General features: G+C 42.8%; 1 protein-coding gene across 5 annotated transcripts in view; it reads right to left on the reverse strand.

Moving 5' to 3' along the window:
* The window catches only part of FKBP5 (FK506 binding protein 5), a 28053-nt gene extending 10107 nt beyond the window's left edge, over positions 1-17946 (reverse strand). For 2 of the 5 annotated variants that reach the window (XR_003094429.1, XM_014520657.2), the window contains exons 1-8: positions 17759-17941; positions 16643-16704; positions 14133-14261; positions 12601-12745; positions 10674-10816; positions 9601-9715; positions 2407-2563; positions 306-396 (exon numbers count right to left, since the gene is read on the reverse strand). Coding sequence is in view for 4 of the 5 variants with exons in the window: in XM_014520657.2 (XP_014376143.1) it covers positions 306-396; positions 2407-2563; positions 9601-9715; positions 10674-10816; positions 12601-12745; positions 14133-14237 (756 nt within the window). In the remaining variant the exon portion in view is untranslated. Of the gene's footprint in view, positions 1-305; positions 397-2406; positions 2564-9600; positions 9716-10673; positions 10817-12600; positions 12765-14132; positions 14262-16642; positions 16705-17758 lie in introns of all 5 variants that reach the window. The other 3 variants (XM_025206018.1, XM_025206019.1, XM_025206020.1) reach the window with 3 other exon arrangements.
* Positions 17947-20977: the final 3031 nt, after the last annotated feature.

The following is a 20977-nucleotide window of genomic DNA, read 5'->3' on the forward strand; positions in this document are numbered from 1 at the left end:
CTGCCCTCCTTTCAAAGCAATTTGGCAGGACACGAACCTTTTTGTGTACAGCCCAGAAAAAAGTACAAAAGGAACAAGCCTAGTAACAAATAAGGGAACCAGCCTTGGACCCCATCCAAAACAATACAACAAACCGACACACAAGAACAAATTAAGAACACAGAGATCTTTGTTGATGTATCTGCTTTAGCAGGGCTGCGTTACAACCGTGCCAGAGACAAAGTGCTGAACGTTTTTCAGTTTGGGGCAGCTTCCCGGAGTTTCTAGAAGCGCCTTGTGCCACTCGGAAGACGTGCAAGTCTCACCTTTTCGAACCTTTTAAGTGTAACTTCATACGCAAGCTCAGCATTTGCCTCGATGCCAAACTTAGGCTTCCCTGCCTCACCAAAACCATACCTGCAACAGAGCACAATAACAAAGCTTCAGAGGAAAGGGCATCTTCTGATCCATTCGGCATGCTGAATATTCACACTCACAAGGCGATAGAAGTGGGAAGCTGCACGCCGGACCCTGGAGACAAACTAGATGCAGAGTCAGGGAAGACCGTGCCAAGCATCCCGTCTGTGGCAACGTCGGTTTTAGAAATGGGATTGGATTCAACAGTATTCCCGCAGCCGTCAGACAGGATACAATCTCCCTCACTTATAGTTATTATTTACCCCAGCTGATCTTCCTTCAGCTCTGTCTTTCAGCTAATTGAGCATTTCCGTGTTCTTGAAATGCTGAGCTTTGAGCAGTGTGCGTTTCTCTGCACCTCTGAACATCGTGCTATGTAAAAGATAAGGACCTAAATTTTCTATTTTAGGCACCTATTCCTTGGAACCAGAGTTTGGCATTTTCCCCTGCATTTAGACAGGTAACTAGATCTTCCCTGTTCCCTCAAATCGCTTGGCTATGCCAGGAGAGGACTGTTTTACTCCATAAGGATGAAGGGAAGGTATGCTCTAACTTAGAATGATTGGGGCTACGTGTAGATATTGCTGTCATCAGCCCTTGTGGGTAATTCGTGGGAGATGTAAGAAGGCAAAAAAAAGCATTTGGTACAAGCAGCAGTTTTCACAAATAGTGACGGATGCATTTCCTGCCATTGTTACAGGTTTTAGATATCTGACCAAGAGCAGTTTTTCACAGCTCAGCTTTTCTTAATCCTGTGACTGAGACACAGGTTTTATGAACAGCATAAGCAAGCTGAAGTAGAATAGAGAAAGCATCCAACAGGCAGATAAACCCTTTTTCACAAAGGTGCAACAATCCCCTTGTCAACATTTCTGGACACTGAAAACATCAGTTTACATGTCTGGGTGGCTGCACCAATGGAGAGCCAAAGGGTGGGGAACTTGAGAGAGGACGCTACGTAACAGAAATGTCCTTTTCCACCAGCTCTGCGTAATACACCCTTTCATTTTATGACTTTAAAATTGGACTAAAGCAGTGGTTCTCAACCTTTTTAGACCCAAGGCACCACTTGTCAGACTCAAGAAACCCTTTGGAAAATGCCCGCTCTTCGTTTTCACTCGTTTTTTGACTACAGAAAAATAACAGAGCAATTTTTCTATAGCAAAGAACTCAGAAAGACCACAACAGGTCAGAATGTTTTTAACACTACAGATGCCTATTTGAAATCTCTGGGTTTATCTTGTAAATCATGCTTGCATGCCTGACAGTGCTAACATTGTGCGGCACACCTTTGAAAGGATGTCAAGACCCCCCCAGGGTATTGCACTACCTTGCTTGAGAATCACTGGTCTAAAGACACTGGTCTAAGTTTTCAATTGTGGCTAATTATTTTTACCGCTTCCATTTCTGGGCTCCCAAACTGAGACACCACTAAAGGACTTTGATTTTCAGAAGTCCTGCACACCTGTTTTCTAAAAATGTTAAAGTGCCATATATGATGAGCACCTAAAACCCAGGTGTCCTGGATCATTAGTGGTTTTCCAAAAAATGCAGGCCCACACATGCCATTTCAACTCTGCCAAGAGATGCATTTTAACACGGAGAAAGAATCTGATCTTTTTTTTTTATTTGTATCCGAGGCCAAATTAGCCAAAACTAATTCCAAATCCATGAGTGAGAACCATAAGTGGCCCTACTGCCGGCAAACATCCTCCACCCCCACCAGGGGCTTCAGATGTTGCCAAAACCTTTGGTGGGCGTCCTACTTGCAGGCCCAAGCCTAGAGGCTTGGGGTTCAGATGCCCCCAAGTTTTGCTTGCCCTCAGCCATAAGGCCCTTGGAGCAAGCAAGGAAGGAGACTCCAAAAGTACATGAAGACGTAAACACCAAACAGAATAATACTTAGCTGGCCAAGTCTTTCCGGTGACTGTCTCTCTTCTCTCTCAGATCGCGATGAACAGTCTCCAAGCATAATACACAACTAATGGAAAGCAAAGGAAAGTTTCTTACCGTGGTCCAAGGTACAAGATACAGTGCTCTCCCCGCTGCATTTTCTCTAGAGCTTTATCAATCCCAATTGGAATGTCATGGTCTTCCCCTTCTCCGACAACAAACTTTACATCTCTGGAGTCAAACTTTCTGTCACCGTAAAATCCTTCCAGATGGACTATTGGGATGGAAGAACATACACATTTAGTTAGGGCCAAGCAAAGCACCGTCAATCAAGACATCCTGGCTCCCATTTTTCCAGTGTAATGATACAGCAGTTAGGTGCCAAAGCAAGTGTATCTAAATTATTCCCTGCACGTGGTAACTGAGCTGTTTGAAAATTTAGGCATGCATTTTGCCTCTGGATTTAGCCAATTTGAGACTTGTCTGAGGGTCCTGATCAAGTTCTCATATATGATTCGTGTCCAAGGTGCATTCCCTGTCTTGCTGAAGGGGTGGGCTAGGGTTGATCCCTAGACCAAGTTAGTGCCAAGAGACCTGTCCCAACAGAATTAAGCAACCTAAAAATATGATCGCAAAAAACTTTAATAAAACTCTTAATTTGTAAGCACAGTAAGTAAATACAGAACTAGGTAAAAACCCGCATTATTACAACGATAACCAATAAGCTACTGTTGAGCCTGGACAAAGGAAACGGTTACATATTATTAAACAGATGATGGGTAAAATAGTTACAAACAACAATAATGGTTAAAGACTTTGAAAAGGCTACAACTAACAAAATGATCATAAACCTGAAACACTGACAAGTGATCAAATGGTTTCAAACCTAAAAATTACAAAATAATCAATGGGTTAGAAACCTAAAACAAAGAAAAATGACAAGAAGAACAAAACAGGGGCGTTGTCATCTCTAAACTAGTCAAGCTCTAAAATATGCAGCTCACTAATAGGTGGCCAGCCTGACGGGGCAGAGATCTTCCCCATGTTTTTAAAGGCTGAAGAGACAGGGTTGGGGAACAGCTGCAGGTGGGACCGCCTGTTCAAACTGCAGTTAAGAGGACGGAAGCCGTTTTAATGCCAATATCAAAAGCAGATCTTCTATTTGATCATGTTGTGAGTCAGACCAGAGCCTAAATCCTCTCACTTCCCTGTTCTTGGGCCTTCTCATCACCTTTAGCCTAGTCCTATACTTCTCTTGCCTAGGACACTGCCTTGCCTGTTACCAGTTCCTCAAATTTTATTTCCCTCAGCCTAACTGCTTGACGTTACTTGGCCTAGTTTATCCTAACCTACTCCTTTAAAGCAGCCTAAAGCTTAATGAAATCTGTAAGTGTCTGCTTGACACTACGTAGTCATGCAGAATTAGCCCTTCATAGAGAGAAGAGGGTTAGACGAAGGGTTCAAAAACAAGCGATATCAAAGATACTCTAATCCAACGATGCTAAAAATGCACCTACAGTCTGAGGACTGGACACCAGATAAATGCAATGACTACCACACTCCTCTCGTCCTAAAGTGGGCTAGCACTAACTGCAACTCCATACAGTTTGTTGGCACTCTGCCACAGCTTCATTGTGATTAGAAAGTCTCTATATAGAGCTATAAGCTTGTCCTATACTTCAGACAACAGGGACATGGCCCTTCCTGCTAAAAGCCTGAAGTGCAAGATAAACATTTTTAATCTTTAAGCAATAACAACTCAGGTCTATTTTGGGATGGTGACATAAATACGGTCACAGAAGACAATAGCAGGTACAAGCACATTTGCCACCTGATGCTTCTGGCTGTGTTTCTAAAGAAGTGTCCTTCCTTATTTATCAGGTCCTGTGGGTATTACTGCTCCAGGACACAACCTATGTCCTGTTTCCATAGCATAAATTATTTGTAAATGAAGAATAACCTCTTATAAGCAACCTCCCAAGTGTTTTAAACGTCTGTTACCTACCAGGACTATCTTTTCAAGGTTTCCAAAAGCATGCCAAAAGCCCCGCAGCCATTGAAGACCCGGGTTTGCCTAATATAGCTGCAGCGGCATTGTAGGCTTCACTTTGCAGTAGTCTGGGGAAGACTGTGTCTTAATCTATTTGCAGTACAAAAGTTGAAAATAAAAAATATTCTGCAAAAGTAGTAAAGCCCAGGAGAAAAGCTGTCTTCATTTCGTAGCTGAGTGTGGAGCAGGGGTGGCCAAAATGCAGCCCACGGGCCGGATGTGGCCTGCCAGGCCATTCTACCTGGCCCACGGGGCCCCCCAAAATTATGAAAATTAATATTAATCTGCCCTGGTTGCCTGTCATGTGGCCCTCGACGGCTTGCCAAAACTCAGTAAGCGGCCCTCTGCACAAAATAATTGCCCGCCCCTGATGGGGAGTGATAGACCTGTAAGGACCCACACACTGCGGAAAAGCATGAAACCCCTGCTCATCCTACATTCATATGCTCTGCGCTCTTATTTGTACCAAAATATGAAAGATCACAAATGCGTTTAAAAAAAAAAAATGTTACTGGGATTTGTAAAGTCTGCAGGCTCTAAGGACCACATAAGTTTACAAAGGGTTTCAACTCATTCACAATTTACACAAAATGCAGCCAGACTGTAGCATCAAGGTAACACGGCGAGGGTGTCTTAGAAACATTTAGGGGTCTATTATTTTATAGGAAGACAGAATAACATGTAGTCTGGGAGAAAAAGAATAGGAAAATTTACTTTCCTTGGGTCAGGCAGGCACAACTTCTCCCTGAATACAGCTATTGACTGTGGGCCCCAATTCTGGTTGGAAGGTCACCCTCTTCCTCCCCAGAAACACCCTTATACCAAGTCACACTGTACAGGGAGGACAGTCAAAAGATGTTCTGACATTATCAAAACCCTTCAGGGCACATCTTACACCATCGTTTCTGTCCAAAACTAGAACAGTCAGCAATGTGCAACAGCCCAGCTCCAAATTAATTAGAGCAAGGGGACAAGCTGTGTGTGACATGTAACAGGGATTTGAGCGCTGCAAGAGAACTACAGGAAATCTGTAAACTCTTGGCTTATCCAGCTGCAGCTTTACACAGAGTGAAATGAAAGAGGAACGAATGGTTGTAAAAGTTCAGTTATTCCAATACTGACCTACATCATCCTCATGCTCTCCCCCTCCGCCAGCTAACTTATTTATAAGCAGCAAAGCAGAACATTGAGCCTGAAATCCAGTGATGTAACAACTGTACAGTGACATGTAAGTCCCCCTCCTACTTCTTTACCCAGCACTTGCCATGGAGCAAAGACCCAGCCTGCTTTACATCTATAAATCACCAAGCTTTGGTGCTGTACATACAAAGAAGGAACCAATAGGTGAAAACAGGATGGAGGGGGAAGCTCCTAGTTCAGGGGTGGGCAAAATGTGGCCCGCGGGCCAGATGTGCCATTCTATCCAGCCTGCGGAGCCCCTAAAAAATTTAGAAAATTATTATTTATCTGCCCCTGGCTGCCTGTCATGCGGCCCTCGATGGCTTGCCAAAACTTAGTAAGTGGCCCTCCGCCCAAAATAATTGCCCGCCCCTGTCCTAGTTACTGCAGTTTCATGCTCTATGTTAGAGGGAAAGTTCAAGTACTGAAAGGAATGCCCTAGTTCCCAAATCCTTGCTTTTACCAGAATAGCTGCAGGACTGCAGGGAGGATGGGGGTGTGATATACCTGTGATCTGAGCTGAAAAAGCTTTATAATCAGCATACATGTGGCATGAGACTTCCAGTTCCACCCTTCACAGACGAGTTAGGCTACAACAGTTTAAACCCCCCCCAAGCAGAGTCGTTTTATTCAGTTTTAATTGTGTGTAAATATCATGACAATGGGGGAAAGTCAACTGTTCCATTTTCCAAGTGCATTTAAGTGCTATCTAAAGCAGATCGTTTGGATACGGTTACACTTGGATTACACAGCACGAAACCCCAGCCAGGCTGCAGAACATCACTTCAGCTGCAGCTCTGACTTATTGTTCTCGCAGTGCCTAGAGCGATTTTGTTTTGAAGAGCGCAGAACACTGTGTTCTGAATGTGGCTGGCACATGAACTTGATGTGCTGACAGCAATTTGTACTCAGATTAAAACGAAGAAAAGGCTGTAACAAAAGCTGGAATGCAAGGATTCTATGGCAGCCTGTGTTTTAGGAAGCAAAATTGTGAATTACAACCTATAAAACTCAAACCAATAATGCAGCCTTCAAAAATCCAGCTCAGAGATGTTAGCTCTGGTAAGTGCACATTTTCTCCCGGTCCAATTATAGCAGTGATGTCAGTCACCTTTGTACTATTTTCTGAGTTAATGCTCTGTTTTAGGAGAAGTGAATGGAGATTCTCTCAGAGTAAAAATGTAGCTGCTAGATTTTACCACCTGTCTGGCTTCAGAATACCTTGTTAGGATACATCATTGCTGCTCCTTTGGTTTCCAGACACTATTTTTATGTCAAGTCAAAGGCCTGTTCCCATTACCTTGTGCTTGACTTGGAGTCTTGAGAATGGTGCACTCAGAGGTGGGTAGGCCTTCATACACACACACACACACACACACAAATATCTATATCTATACACACATATCTATATCTACACACACACACACACATATCTATATCTATACACACACACAAATATCTATATCTATACACACACATATATCTATACACACCTATATCTATATATATCTATACACACACACACAGACATACATATCTATACCTATACACACACACACACATCTATACCTACACACACACACACACACACACACACATATCTCTCTCTCTCTCTCTCTCTCTCTATATATATATATATATACACACACACACATATATATACACAAAAATCAAAACAAGTGTAGGGGAAGAGGCCATGCATGTGCACACGCACACATCTTCAGCACCTGACCTCCAGCAACTTGCTTCCAGTGCTGACTGTGCTGGGATGTAACCTTATTTTCCACATACACACACACATATCTATACACACACACACACACACACATCTATATCTATATCTATACACACATACAAACACGCACACATATCTATCTATACACACACACAAACACACACACATATCTATCTATACACACACATCTATATCTATACACACACACACACAAACACACACACACATATGTATATCTATACACACATACATATATATCTATACACGCACACACAAACACACACACACATATGTATATCTATACACACACACATACACACATATATAGCTATGCACACATATATAAACACACACACATACAGATAGATCTATATATCTATTGATAGAAAGATAGAAATAGAGATATATCTATCTTATATATGTATTATATGGCTATATAGAGCATAGTTTTATATATAAAGCATGGTTTTATAGATATATGTAAAAGCACAAGAGCAGCCAAAACACTGTTTAAAAGGCTGCCAGGTTTGAAAGGTGCCATCCCATATCAGTGCTGCACACTCAAAGATCCCCTAAAATCTTGGGCAAGTAGTTAGACCAGAAAGAAGCTGAAAACTGAAGGCTGCATTGGTACCTAGGCTGCTGGCCTAAGACAAGCACTGGAAATGGGGTTGGCAAATGATTCTTGATCTCTGTCCCTAGGCAGGCTGCAAGAGTCGCATATGACTGTCCGAAGGGCCTCTCTCTCCACTGTTCTGACCCTGTGTTTTCATTTATTGAACTTGTTGAAGAAAACACTCATTTTAAAATAGGTAAAAATAGGATTCAGAATCACATGACATCAGAGAGCGCTCTACCTCTGACGAGCCTTTTGGCTCCTGGTTTAGGTTCCTTCAAAGTAGAAAAAATACTCATTTACATTTTCCCAGCTCAGCCACCACTCAGATAAATCAAACTATTTCATCACCTGTCTAATGAGGACACTACTCTGATCTATTTGTTACTGTGTAATCAAACGCACAATTTTCTTTATGAAGCCACAAATTTCACAAGCACACAACCATAACGGTCCATTTCAATGAAGTAAAAAATCAGTAACAAAAGCAATGCAGGAATTAGGACCGTTGTCTACTCTGATTTTTGAACAGTCCTGAGGTGCAGTAAAAAAAGTTGGAAACTTTTACACCCAGCCCATCTCAATGCATAGTCACCATTCAAAGCATTTCAGTCCAATTAGCAAAGCCTGAAGACTCAGTATCTAAAAACTGTAGGTCCATTAAAAGAACCAACCATCTGAATCAGTGATTTTTACAAGCAATTTTGACTTAATAATTCAGATCAACATCTCTTCCTCTCAGAAGGCTCCTAAGCTCTCAGATGGGATAGCACTGAAATGAGAAGTATGACCAGCTAATCCCAAACCCCTTGTATAACTAAGATATTTAAATGGCTAAAATGTCCCTAACATGGCTCTTCTCTCTCATTCTGTGGTTGAATTGGTCTTTCTTAATTAAAAAAAGAAAGAAAAAACAACTTGGTTCCCCTTCACTGATGTGAAATATTTCTTCAGCAGCGTGACCAACCTCACATCAACTGTATTTCTGGAAAAAGCACTAAAAGAAATCTGAATGGGATTTGCTCAACACTGTTGGGCCAAATTCTTCCTTCAGTAAAATCCATACTACACTACTGACTTTGGCAGACCATTTTCTTTAGTCTACTTCCACCACTTAAGGGCAATCAAAAGTTAGTGGCAGTACCTGGATGACAATGAAAGGGAAAGAAAAGGCCACAATTTGTCATGGATGCACTGAAAATGACTATAAAAATTGGAAGAGAGAGGTAATAAATTTCAAGCAAGGCGGGTTGCCTTATTGAGGCCAAAAAAGGTTAAGATTTTAATCAGCTATACACAGGAAAACTCAGTGTTTGTAGCTGCACGGTAGCCAATATGCTATTTCCCATTGCAACGGCAATACAGCACTCTTTCATGCAGCAAACAGAAGACTGGTAAATATTTAAAAGACAGCCAAGAAGGAGATTAACACACATAATATCTAAGTTTTATAATTTCCCAGAGTCGGTTTGCCATCAGTGCCAAAATTTAAAGCCAATGCAACTCAGGAACAGTCTGGGTTTTAACCGAATGGCAGTTCCATCAACAGCTGGCTATTCCTTCTATTTAAGGTCTTCCCGTAAACCCTTCGGAGCCAGTGACCTGGGTCAGTCACTAAACCCCAGCATCCCTCAAAAAAAAACAAAACAAAAAAAAAACCCAGCCAAGCTGCTTTATCATCAGGAACAGGAGAAATGCATTTGTCTGCTCCCCAGACAGGTCACTACTCACTTTCTACAGTGGCTCCTTCATTTGGATTAGAGTATCCTTCCCCTTTCTTTTTGATTCTCCGAATGATCCCTCCATCCTCAAATAAGTCTTCCCCTTTGAAATCGAGTAGCTCAATCTGGAGGAAAAAGAAAAAGGAGGAGGGGGTAAAAAGACCTTTAGAAGGAATATCCCTTTCGAGAAACAGAGAAAAAAAAGACAAAGCAGCAGTTGCTTCCAGAGCTGGAAACCCAAATAATCCTGTCTCCTTTCAGCTGACGGGCAAAAGAATCCCATGAAAGCCAGTTCTAAGCAATGGCATAATAGGTTCAATTTATTAAAAACTGGAACGTGCCCAATACCTGAAAAGTAACATGAAGTCAAAAATAACACTAGGAGTTATTCATCCTGCAAGGGGAGGACACAACACAGCAGTGGGAGGCACTGTGAAAGTTGCCCTAAAGATGGACCAGGCTTTGTACCACAGTTTGCTGACAGCAAAGCTACCACACTGAGGTTCATGGATCTCCAAGGAAAGTGCCTGCAGCCAGAGCTGGGAGGATCTGAACCTTAATTAACTGAAGATCTGTTTCTTCTGTTGTGATTTGCACCAAGCCTTTTATTTGAAAGCTTTTGCCAAATGAACACATCCACAGCGCACAGTTTGGCACGGAGCAGGCATTGAACGGCCAACACTCATTTTCATGTGGCTCATGGGTGTTAATGGATTTTTATAATGTGAAAATGTTGCTGAGCTGCAACTTCCCCAGTATATTTTTGAACTTTTATTTCCACTTTTTGAATTGTTGAGAAAGTCCATTCTGTATCTGCTTTGTCTGCTTCCCGCATGCTGCCCCACAAGACCTCTTTCCTAGGTTTTGCAGTTTCAGCTGCTGTTTGGGCACAGGCTCTCCAGCTCAGACATGCATTTCTGAGAAAGCCTTGGCACAAGTCCCTGGAGATGTCGGAAAACCTTTCAAAAGTCCAAGTTGCTTGCTGAACTAGATTTCAATGGCAAGTCACAAGGCAGGGTGGGGAGCAGGGCATCCTCCTCTCCAGCCCTCCAGTCCCACACCAACATCTTCCCACATACTTGCCTCAAAAAAGAGAGTTGCATTGGAGGGGATTTTCGGGGTGCTACCAGCTGAGCCATATGCATACTCTGGTTTACACAGTAAGTGGCAGATCTCTCCTTTCTTCATGGTGGCAACACCGACATCCCATGCCTTGATTACCTGGCCTAGAAGAAAGTCATACTTTAATATAAGGGAATGATGTACATCAAACTTGGATAAAACAAACCTGAAATGCAGTCTATGTTATACTTTGTTGTATTCATACGTTTTGTCCTGCTGTCGTCATTAAGCCATTACCAAAAGCATCAATAGTTGAACCACCATACAGAGTCCATCATACTCAAGTGTAAGGACTTACACTTGGAGTGTCATGCTCTGCAGGCCATGGCGGGACGATTTAAACAGCATGGTCATTCATGCACATCAATTTGGAGATTCCCTATGACAGGGGGTGGGCAAAAATGCAGCCCCGCAGGGCAGACGTGGCCTGCCAGGCCATTGTACCTGGCCCATGGGGCCCCTAAAAAATTTAGAAAATTAATATTTATCTGCCCCTGAGTGCCTGTCATGCAGCCCTCGATGGCTTGCCAGAACTCAGTAAGCATCCCTCCACCCAAAATAATTGCCCACCCCTGGTCTATGACCTCCTCCACACTGGTGGAGAATGATTACAGCCCGGCAGCCACAGAGGGCAGCTGCACACCATCTGCAAATGAACTTGCAAGGCAGGCACTCTTACAATCAGAGACAGATAAACCAGGGGACCTGCAGTAACAGCAGAGAAGGACCATGTCACTAAGCCGCTCCTCTAGCATCCCAGCACCCCAAGTTAGATAGATGGCTTTAAAGAAACATCACTATTCTGAGTCTGGAAAATGGTCAATGGAAAGTGGAGTTGAGAAGGGCTGGAGCTACAAGCCATTAGAGAAGCAGAGGTTTCCATTCTATAAATTTAAAGAGCCATAAAAAGGAACGCAGCCTTAGCGCTAATAAGAGTGGCCCTTAGTAAATGGAGTCCTTAAATTGAGAAAGCCGTATTTTTAATGAAAGCCATATGTCTCCCAAACAAATCGCCTTTGTTCCCAACAGGACACAGAGCAAATGGAAGGTTGAATTTCATTTGTCTAAGTGTAATCAGGAGGCAGTACGACGCCCAAAACAAACTACCTTCAAGATCTGCTGACAGCCATTAGGAGCTTTGAAAAAACAAACTTTCTATTTAGAAATTAGGTCTTGATATTTGAAAGTCAGCAAAAGTACACGGATTTCCCTCCCTTTTTTTAATTATTAGTGACATCTGTCTGACCACAGGAAGTTTAAACCTTTTGTACAAGAGACTTCATCAGTTATTAGGAGTCTAGCTGGATGCCACAAAGTTTCCTAAACTGCAAGAAATCCTGGCAAATCAAACCCCGTCACAACCAACATACAGTACATTTTAAAATGTTTTGCAACCAGCCATAACGATGCACGGATCAGGAAGGGGTAAAGCGGCCTATCGAATTAGAAGGGAAGGAAATGTAAATTCTGCCAACAATGGAGCTATACGTGAACATACGCTGGAGGCCAAACTTTCAAGAATGAGCTTTATTTTAAAGGACTTAGTCACTGATGCAGAGATGCTGACTACAAATAAAAGTGGCTGACTTAATGAAAGCTGCTAGAGAGTTTCATCTCTGAAAACCATAGTGTAGTTGCCCCAAGTTGAGTGAGCAAAAAAAAAAAAAAAAAGGAAACACTTGAAAATTTGAAATGGGCTCAACAGCTGAAGAGCTGAGCGAGAAGGACAAGGCGGCCAGCTTGCCCCAGTCAAACCACACGCTGGCAGCAGAACCGGGATTTCAACTTCAGCCATCTCTGACAACAGGGTGACGTACAAGCTAAGTGCTCTGAACCCAAGTAAATCTACTTTGGTCTCCAGAGTCTCTGTTCCTGCTCCACTCCTTACCTTTCCCCAGACTGAAGATAAACGGCTCATTCCTATCCCGGCTGGAGTCAAATTTTTTCCCATTTGCCAGCTTTCCTTTGTAGTGGACATACACTTTGTCTCCAATCATAGGGGACGCATCCTCGTTTCCCTTTCTCTTCACAATCTAGGAGAAACATGAATGACTAGGATGAAGATGGTAGGAGCTGTTATCAATGAACAGGCTGCTTCAAGTGATCAGCTTCCAAGGCTCTTCAACTTCAGGCAAGCGCCCAAATCCAGGCATTGGCACGCAGCTAAATGCTGCTAGCACAGCTGGTTTTGCAACAGTTCAGGACACTTTTAACAAAAACCGTAATTGTTGGTAATATAATATGGTGCTGGTACGCAAGCCTCATCCTAATGATTGTTCCAGCTGCCCAAAGCACCTACTCCTTTTCCCTTCTATCCACCCAGCCCCCAGAACAAGTCCTTTAAGCGCAGCATAAAAGCCAACAGAAGCACAAGAGCATAATCCTGTTTTTACCATGTATCTATTCAATGCAATTAGTAGTGCTGATGCAGCAGTTAAAGTAGGATTGTTGAGTTTGCCCAGGGAGTCATGAGGACAGATTTTTTTCCTGACAACTCTGAACCTCCAGCATATTTTATAGCAGTTTCCATGGTTACCCAAGGATGCAGATTCTGCCCCCAACTGACATGCCTATTTCAGCAACTACGATAATCAGATCACCCGATCAATGCTGTCTTCCAGCTGGCTATCACAATAGTCTAAAGAGGGAGAAACTTAAGTTGTCATAGTATTGCTTTGTTGTTGTAACCGTTTTGGAAAAAACAAAAAAGCATTGGTTGTCTCCATCATATATAGGTCTCTCAGGCCTTGATACAGAAATCTGTACATGCTTCAAAATTTAGGAAACTAAAAGTCAATAAAATAATATTTACTTGCTGTCCATGTAACGACACAGTCGCAGGGTAAAAAATAAAGTAAAAATCACTCACTTCTGGTCAATGCTCTTTGTATGCTACCGTCTGGAAAAAAAGCAATTCTTAAGCCAAGGGCGGGGTGAAAGCGGGAGTAGATACCACTGGGGAAAAAATGACATTCAACAAGAGAGGACTGCGTGCTAATATACAGCAGAACTATCCAGAATTGGCTTTCAGAAGGAAAAGGGGACTGCATAGTAGACTAGATGACCTAAGTAATATGCTTGTTTCAATATATCCAACTGCTATGAGTCATATACAAAAATGCTGTGTGGATGCTCTGCTAAAAATATGATGAGGCGCAACACAGCAGGGCAAGTCAGAGAGAAGGTTGATTATCTGTACACAGTTTTGATCTCAGTGCCATTGGTCCTCCAATTTTGGAAGGGGTTTGGGCATTCAGATTCCTAAGATGGCTTGGAAAACGCCAGTCTTATTGTGTTGGCAGTAGTAAGACAACCCAGGCCACTAACGTTCAGACAGTTAACAGATGTGGGCATGCTTCAGATCCACCACATTAGGAGAGCAGCCATCTAAATGCATCACTGCTTCTCCGACGGCCTCACCTTGAGAACGCCTCGATCTTGATTGGGTGTGATATCCTCCCCTTGTTCAACAAGAGCTGCCGTTTGGGCATCTCCTTCACTCTTTGTAGCTTCATCGGTTGTCATGGTCTCCTTTCATAAACTCAGCACCTGGCAAAACACATACAAACTGAAATTCATACATCCATGGGTCTACATTCCCCGATGGCACCTAATCGAAGACCTCCAGGCAGAAATGATATGAAATACTTCAGAAAAGCAAATGAGGAAACTTAGGGATAAAGTTCTTCCTCTTCTTCTGAGCAAGAAAGGAAAAGCTATCAACATGCAACCGATCTGCAGCGTGCAAACGAGACCATTCCTTCCTATGGGAGACCAAAGCCGAGACCTGCTAGAAGAGGAAAGAAAAGGACTTCAGCTCATGCAGGGAGACAAGGCTACATCTTTCTGTTTGCCCACTGAGTCCTGCTGGCATCCGGGAATTTCTCGTACTGGCTGGTTGGTAAGGCACAGTAACAACGAAAACTGGCCTGAAGAACCAATGTGACTTCCTGACCACTTCAATATCCTTTGTACTTCTGTGTCTCTGATCTATCCCTGCTAAGATATCTTCCATCTAATAGAACTGCTTAAAACTACCCTGGTCTCAAGTCCTCCTGTTCCATCGCTGCAAATCAAACATTATGCCATTACCAGTCGATGGGCCATGCCAGGAAACACACACAGCTGAGAGTATCGCTATTGCCTCTTGGAAGGCTCATCTGCTCCGAGGGAGGAAAAGGGAGTCTCAAGCAAGCAGCCCCCAGACAATTCAGGGCTTAGAAGATTCCCTACTAACATGCTGAAATAAACCCAAGCGGAGCAGAAAGCCAGCTAGCGCAGAGGTGCAAGCACTGCAAATATGTGCCTAAAGGTGTCTCACTCAAGCCAAGCTGTGTTCTGCATCTGTAAACTTTAGAGCAACACCACTAAAGCAGCGCTGGTTATGATAGATAAGAGGCAAGCAGGAAGGTGACAAAGGCATGAGTGACAGTTTTAGCCTTTTGACTAATCAGATACAAGAAATGCCACTGCCAGTCTCAAGAGAGGAACTGGATCATTTTGGACCAACCTGGCATTCTTGTGGCCGCAAAGCGAGATGATCAGCATCAAGCTTAGTTGTAAGGATCCAGAGCTTCAAAGAAGGCTCCTTCATTCCCTAAAACTGAAACTCCTCTGCGTGCAAGTATATGATCTGCACACGACCAAAATCCCTGTTATCCACCGGTCAAATAAGCCATCCCCTCGGAGGAATGCCGAGGGTTCACACCGCCCCTTCTGTGCCTGCTATTTCAAAGGGCTTGAAGCGCACCTCGTTTTCTTCATTAACCCTTTCAAAACCAAAGTGGGCACGTCTATGCAAGCTGCTTCGAGCGCAGAAGACTAATTCTACTGCACGTGAGCGCAGCGGGCAAAATCTGTGCTAACGAGCAGGAGAATTTGTCTACTGCGCATTAGTGTCACCAAAAAACTGCGCGGGCACTAATGCACAGTAGCATGGACTATGGTGCATTAAGGTAGTACCTGCAATTACAGATACTAAACTCAATGCGCAGTAATGATCGCGCATTACTGAACATGCAGATGCACCCGGTGTGCATCTTATTCTGCGGCGCGTTACATGCAAGGAAATATGGTACACGAGGTGGCTAAGTCAGGACTGGTGATGGTGGTGGGGAAAGCCTCAAGTATTATTACCGGGTTTCATCACCCCCACCACCCCAAAAAACAGAAAGACAAAGTCAGCCACAAGAGAGTCACATGGGGCTCTGCGGGCAGTACAGACCAATAAGTTTGGGGCTCTTTTCATTATTAACCTTCTGGCTTCCAAGCCCTATCTGCTCATTTGTTCAACGTTTCTCCTGCAGTCATGAGGAATAAAAGCACTTGTTTAAAAAAAAATAATAAAAAAAGCTGAACTTCTTATTTATGTGCAGAATGCCAAGAGCTGGTAAAATAGGGGGAAAAACCTACCCAGTACTCAGAGATTTGCAATAAAATCATGACAGTTGGCAATACTGGGAGAGAGCTACAAGGATGAAATGTAAATTGTTGTGCAAAACTACAGGCAACATTGCAATGACAAGCTCTTGAGGACTCCTTGCACAACCGGTGAAGGCATGGAAAAAGGCCATTCTGTCCATCACAGCCAGACATATTTTATAAATGTTGCCTGGTGAAATAAGAATTGCCTGAAGTTTTAAAAATATTTCCTGATCATTTCCTTAAAAATCATAGGATTCTATTTTGGTGGCTGCACCGCTCTGTTCTGCGTAATCAAGGAAACAGATGACGTCCAATTGAAAGTAATGATTTTTAGACATTAAACAGATCTATTAGAGCAGTTACAATTGCAAAACTTTCTCATAGCCTTTGGTGTTGAGGTTAATGTAAGCCAGCAAGAGAAATTACTCAGGCAGCGGCTCATAAACAGAAAAGAAAGGATGTTTTTACTTAAAAGACAGATTAAGTCATGCAGTCAGAAGACTTACATTTATTACACCCAGCTTTCAAAGGGGAACAGTTGTCTTCGAACCCAAAGTAACACGGGAAACTGAGTAGACACAAAGGGCTATGAATGCATGAAGTAAACAGTGAAGTCAGGAACATTTTTTTTCTGCAATTTGCAGTTGCCATAACCTTAGGTGTTACATTTAATAGCACTTTGTGTCTACTTGGTTCCCCTGTTAGAAGTAGATTTCACACTTTGCAACAGTGGAGAGGAAGAAAAACATCTTTAAGTGTTATAAAACCATCAACTCCAGCAAAGAGATTTGGTGGCAAGTATTAATACAATTACTTTAACATAATTTTTAAACTCATTACATTCCTAATTGATAGCATCCCTTTAGAGTTCTCTTTTCCAATTATATTAATCTTCACACTATGCATCTTTTAAGAAATATTTTGGGCGATACATCCGCAAAGCCTCAAAGCAGCAATTAGGGCAAAGCTACCTCAACACATCTTTTTTACGTTTTTAATTGGGAAGAGGTTTGGGGTTGTTTTTTTCCCCTGTTTGGGGTATTATTTGCCAGAAGCTGTATTCTGGGTCCCCTCTGTAACTATGGATATTAATCCTCTGATAAAGATGACAGTGAAAAAAAGTGTCAACTGTAATGAAGTTTTTACAAAACACTGTGCTTCTGGTATAAGGTGGCCTTGCAAATATATCAGCCAGGTACAAAAATAAAACCTAATTTCCTATCTCGTTGCATGAAAATTGGGACCACTCACTCCACCCACCCACAGAAAACAGGACGCTACTTTACTCACCTACCGAAATGAGTTAACAATGAACCCCAGTGCCTCCCCAATTCCCCCCACCAAAATTCAGTTAACCTATATGATTTGCCCACTAACACGAGCAAGCCGGAGGCATAGTCAGGAATCAGTCTTATGCTTTAAATCAGCAGACAACATTTCCACAAGCTCACCATGCTTTTCCATGGCTCTGACCAATTCCTGTCACAGCAGAAATAGGCACTATCCTATTAGCTAAACAACAGCATCATTATCCAGGTAGCTCCCAAGACCAAACCCAGTTGAACCAAGGCATGAGGGTTTGAAAGGGGGGACCACTTGTTAAAGCAAGCCCTAATACCAACCTCTGCAGTAGTCTGAGACCTGCCTAGCCTCAAAAAGGATCAGCTGCTTGGTGCTGGAGTTCCCAAAGCGCGGCCAGAGGACTTCCAGGGTCCCATGTGGCAGTCGCCGGTCGGTGGCCTGCAAAGAACCGGCTAGTCAATGCATGCTGGTTCTCCTACTTCCAGCTGCTAAATCACATTTAGAGACAGCTAAAAATACATTAAATACATCCTTGGAATTATTTTTCTATGCAAGCAATTACCGTAGTCATTACAGGGATGTTCTCCAATTGTGAGTGGGAGGTGGTCTGCGTCAGAGCAAGTGGGAGGGAAAGTGCCCACAAGACTGTCTATTAAAATGTACTCTGTATTATGAAATAGCTCGAGAACCTTTGGCTAGAGAAACTCTAGCTATAAAGCAAGTCTGCTCTGGTCAGACGTATTTACAGTTCTATAGCAGCTATTCCAGAAACATCGACGTAGCCTGGATGGCTAGAATCCACACTTTCAATTCATTTGAAGCAACAGGTGGTAGAAAGATCTGCCACTCACTGGGTGCATCTACACGTGCTATTCATGCACCTGAATAAAGTCTGGCACAATTCGCACTGGAGTTTATTGCTTCCAAGTGCAGTATTTACATGTGCACCTGGGACCGCAGCATGTTGAACTGGATCGGAGCAACCCCAGCTGGCAGGGAGCCCTGGGGGTCAGCCTGCCAGCCTGGGGCTGCTCCAACCCAGCTCCACGTGTTGCGGAAAGGCTGGCTGGGGCATGAGGGTGCTATGGTGCAGGGCTAGCCGGCCGGCAGCCCCCACACTGTAGCACCCTCATGCCCCAGCCAGCCACAGCAACAGCCTACCCATGAGTTTTGGAGCATTACATAACTCCACTGTCCCTGACAGTACTCTCCTACAGTGGAGTTAATTACTTTACAGTGGCCTAATAGCGCTGCATGTGTAGATGGTGATGCTTTACTGAAGAGCTAATTAGTCAACCCTGTAGTAAAGTGCATGTGTAGATGAACGCTACTGAAAATTTAACCAAGTCTTCTGGCAGGGAGAAACATGAACTCTTGTAAGGATTCTTGTACAGATGTCAAAGCCTGACATTTCTTTTTGTACGAACAAGTGTGCTCTGGCTAAAAGAAGGGACTTAATTATCTGATACAAAGGCAACTGGCATACCCACCAGGTCCTGCCCTCTCACGGTTTGATTAGAAGACTTGCATGTTGCTATGAGAGAGACAGGAGGTTAAATGCAAAGGAGATTGTCAAAAATATTCCTTAAATATAAAAATCATAAATAAAAAGCAAATAAAATAAGAGCAATCCTGCTGCTTCTAAACCATCTGCACACCCCGGCAGAATAACACTGGTGTTTTGCTCACTGTACCACGCATCCTAAGGTGTCATTAATTTTAGGGCCATGTTAATATGGGGGAAGGAGAAGGACACAACAGGTGCAAGGGAAGGGTTAATTATGTTATTTGCTGTGAATATCTGCATCCTAAGACCCTGACTCAGCAAAGCACGAGCCTATTAAAGGAACATCTTGTCCCACATACTTAACATACGTGTTTAAAGGCCACCGAATTAAGAAGGATTTATGCACATGTTCAAAGTTATGCACATTCTCAATTGGAAAATAAATTTAGATGTCACATAGTATGTCAATGTGTTTCATTCTCCCATGCATTGAATAAGATCAGAAAGGTGCTTTTTTCTTTTTTAATGTGAGGATGTTTTGGAGTTAGAGACCTTCAATTTTGAAACGCTGTCTAAAATAAAGACCTGACAACCTATGAAAAAACCTAACTTCATGTTTATAGCTTAGCTTATAACTAACATAATGTCTTTCCCCCCAAACACACATGCCCCAATCAACTGGTTTAACAAACTGTTGAACAAATTGCTTCCTGTTGGGAATACAAACACAAAGCTGTTAACATTCAACAGCCTTTGCAAGCCAAAAAAAAAAAAAAAGGAAGGGGGCTTACTTGCTTATTTTTAATTATTAACGATTCACCAATGTAATAAATTATCTGAAAATTTAACAGGACTATGTAATTGGTAATTTATGAGCTACAATAAAGAGGGTTTAAAAGCCAAGACAAATCTCAGACCTAAACATCTGGATGCTATTCGTTCTTCAAGTGTGACTATATATTCATAACGGGATATGAAACGCAGTAAGAAACTGCCTAACTGAACTGATCAAAACAAACCAGGAATGAAGGCTCTCCCTCTGCATCTGAATTAATCTGCTGTGTTTCGCGGGTGTATCACACGCTGAACATGAAGCAAAAACACACACTAATATCTTGCGTGGTGAGCTGAAGCAGCAACAACGTTGTACAAACTATAGGTTTTCATTGTCAGCTCTTCTGAATAAATGGGAATTCTGAGAGCTGCTCGAAAGCAACGTTTCTCCAGCTTTTATCCTGGCCAATCTGTTGTTTCCCCAAACACAATCCAGCACGTCAGTGCGAGCGGTTGAAAATATGGGCTGATTATTCATTGAACAGTACCGAGAATGACAGTAATCAATGCATCCAGGCAAATGAAGCAGCCCACAGCGTACATCGATTACCAGCCTGCGTTCATGTGCGCAGCAGCCAAAAAATCCAGGCGCCCAAACGAAAAGCTCTTCTGATCTGGACTTTACAACAGCTGTATGAACAGGAGGGAATTTCAACTTTTTTGCTTTAAAAACCCCCCAACCAAGCAGTTCTTATAAGGGCTACAAATGCCGATTTTCAGCTCTGAAGCAACTTTCTGGAATCCCCTCCATCTCTAGGATCAGCAGTTACAAGCCATTTTAGTTTTGCTCTGCACTTTGATCACTTCTCAAACTGCCAAAAGACACTGCCAGATATGTGGCATCACAGAGGCGGTCACGGAAAGAACGGCAATCTAGGAAATATCAGGGAAGCTTCAAGTTGTTTCGTCTCCGGCCACCCCCTCATTGTGCATTTCAAACGCAAATCGTTCCTGCAAAATGATAGTTCACTATAAGCTATTTGCATGACATGGATGTTCCTAACCCCGAATCCTAAAGAAACAATATTAAATTCAAAGCAGAGAACAGGATACAGCTGTCTAATCTACTGTGCACAGCCAGCCAGGTATCGCACCGACACGCTAGGATTTAAAAAAAAAACAAGCCCTGATTCACACTTCCTAGAAATCAGCAGCCCTCAAATTCCAATTGGAAACTTGAGTTTGTAAATCTCTCTTG

Source organism: Alligator sinensis, unplaced genomic scaffold (assembly GCF_000455745.1).
Source record: "Alligator sinensis unplaced genomic scaffold, ASM45574v1 scaffold872_3, whole genome shotgun sequence".
Classification (NCBI taxonomy): Eukaryota; Metazoa; Chordata; order Crocodylia; family Alligatoridae; genus Alligator; species Alligator sinensis.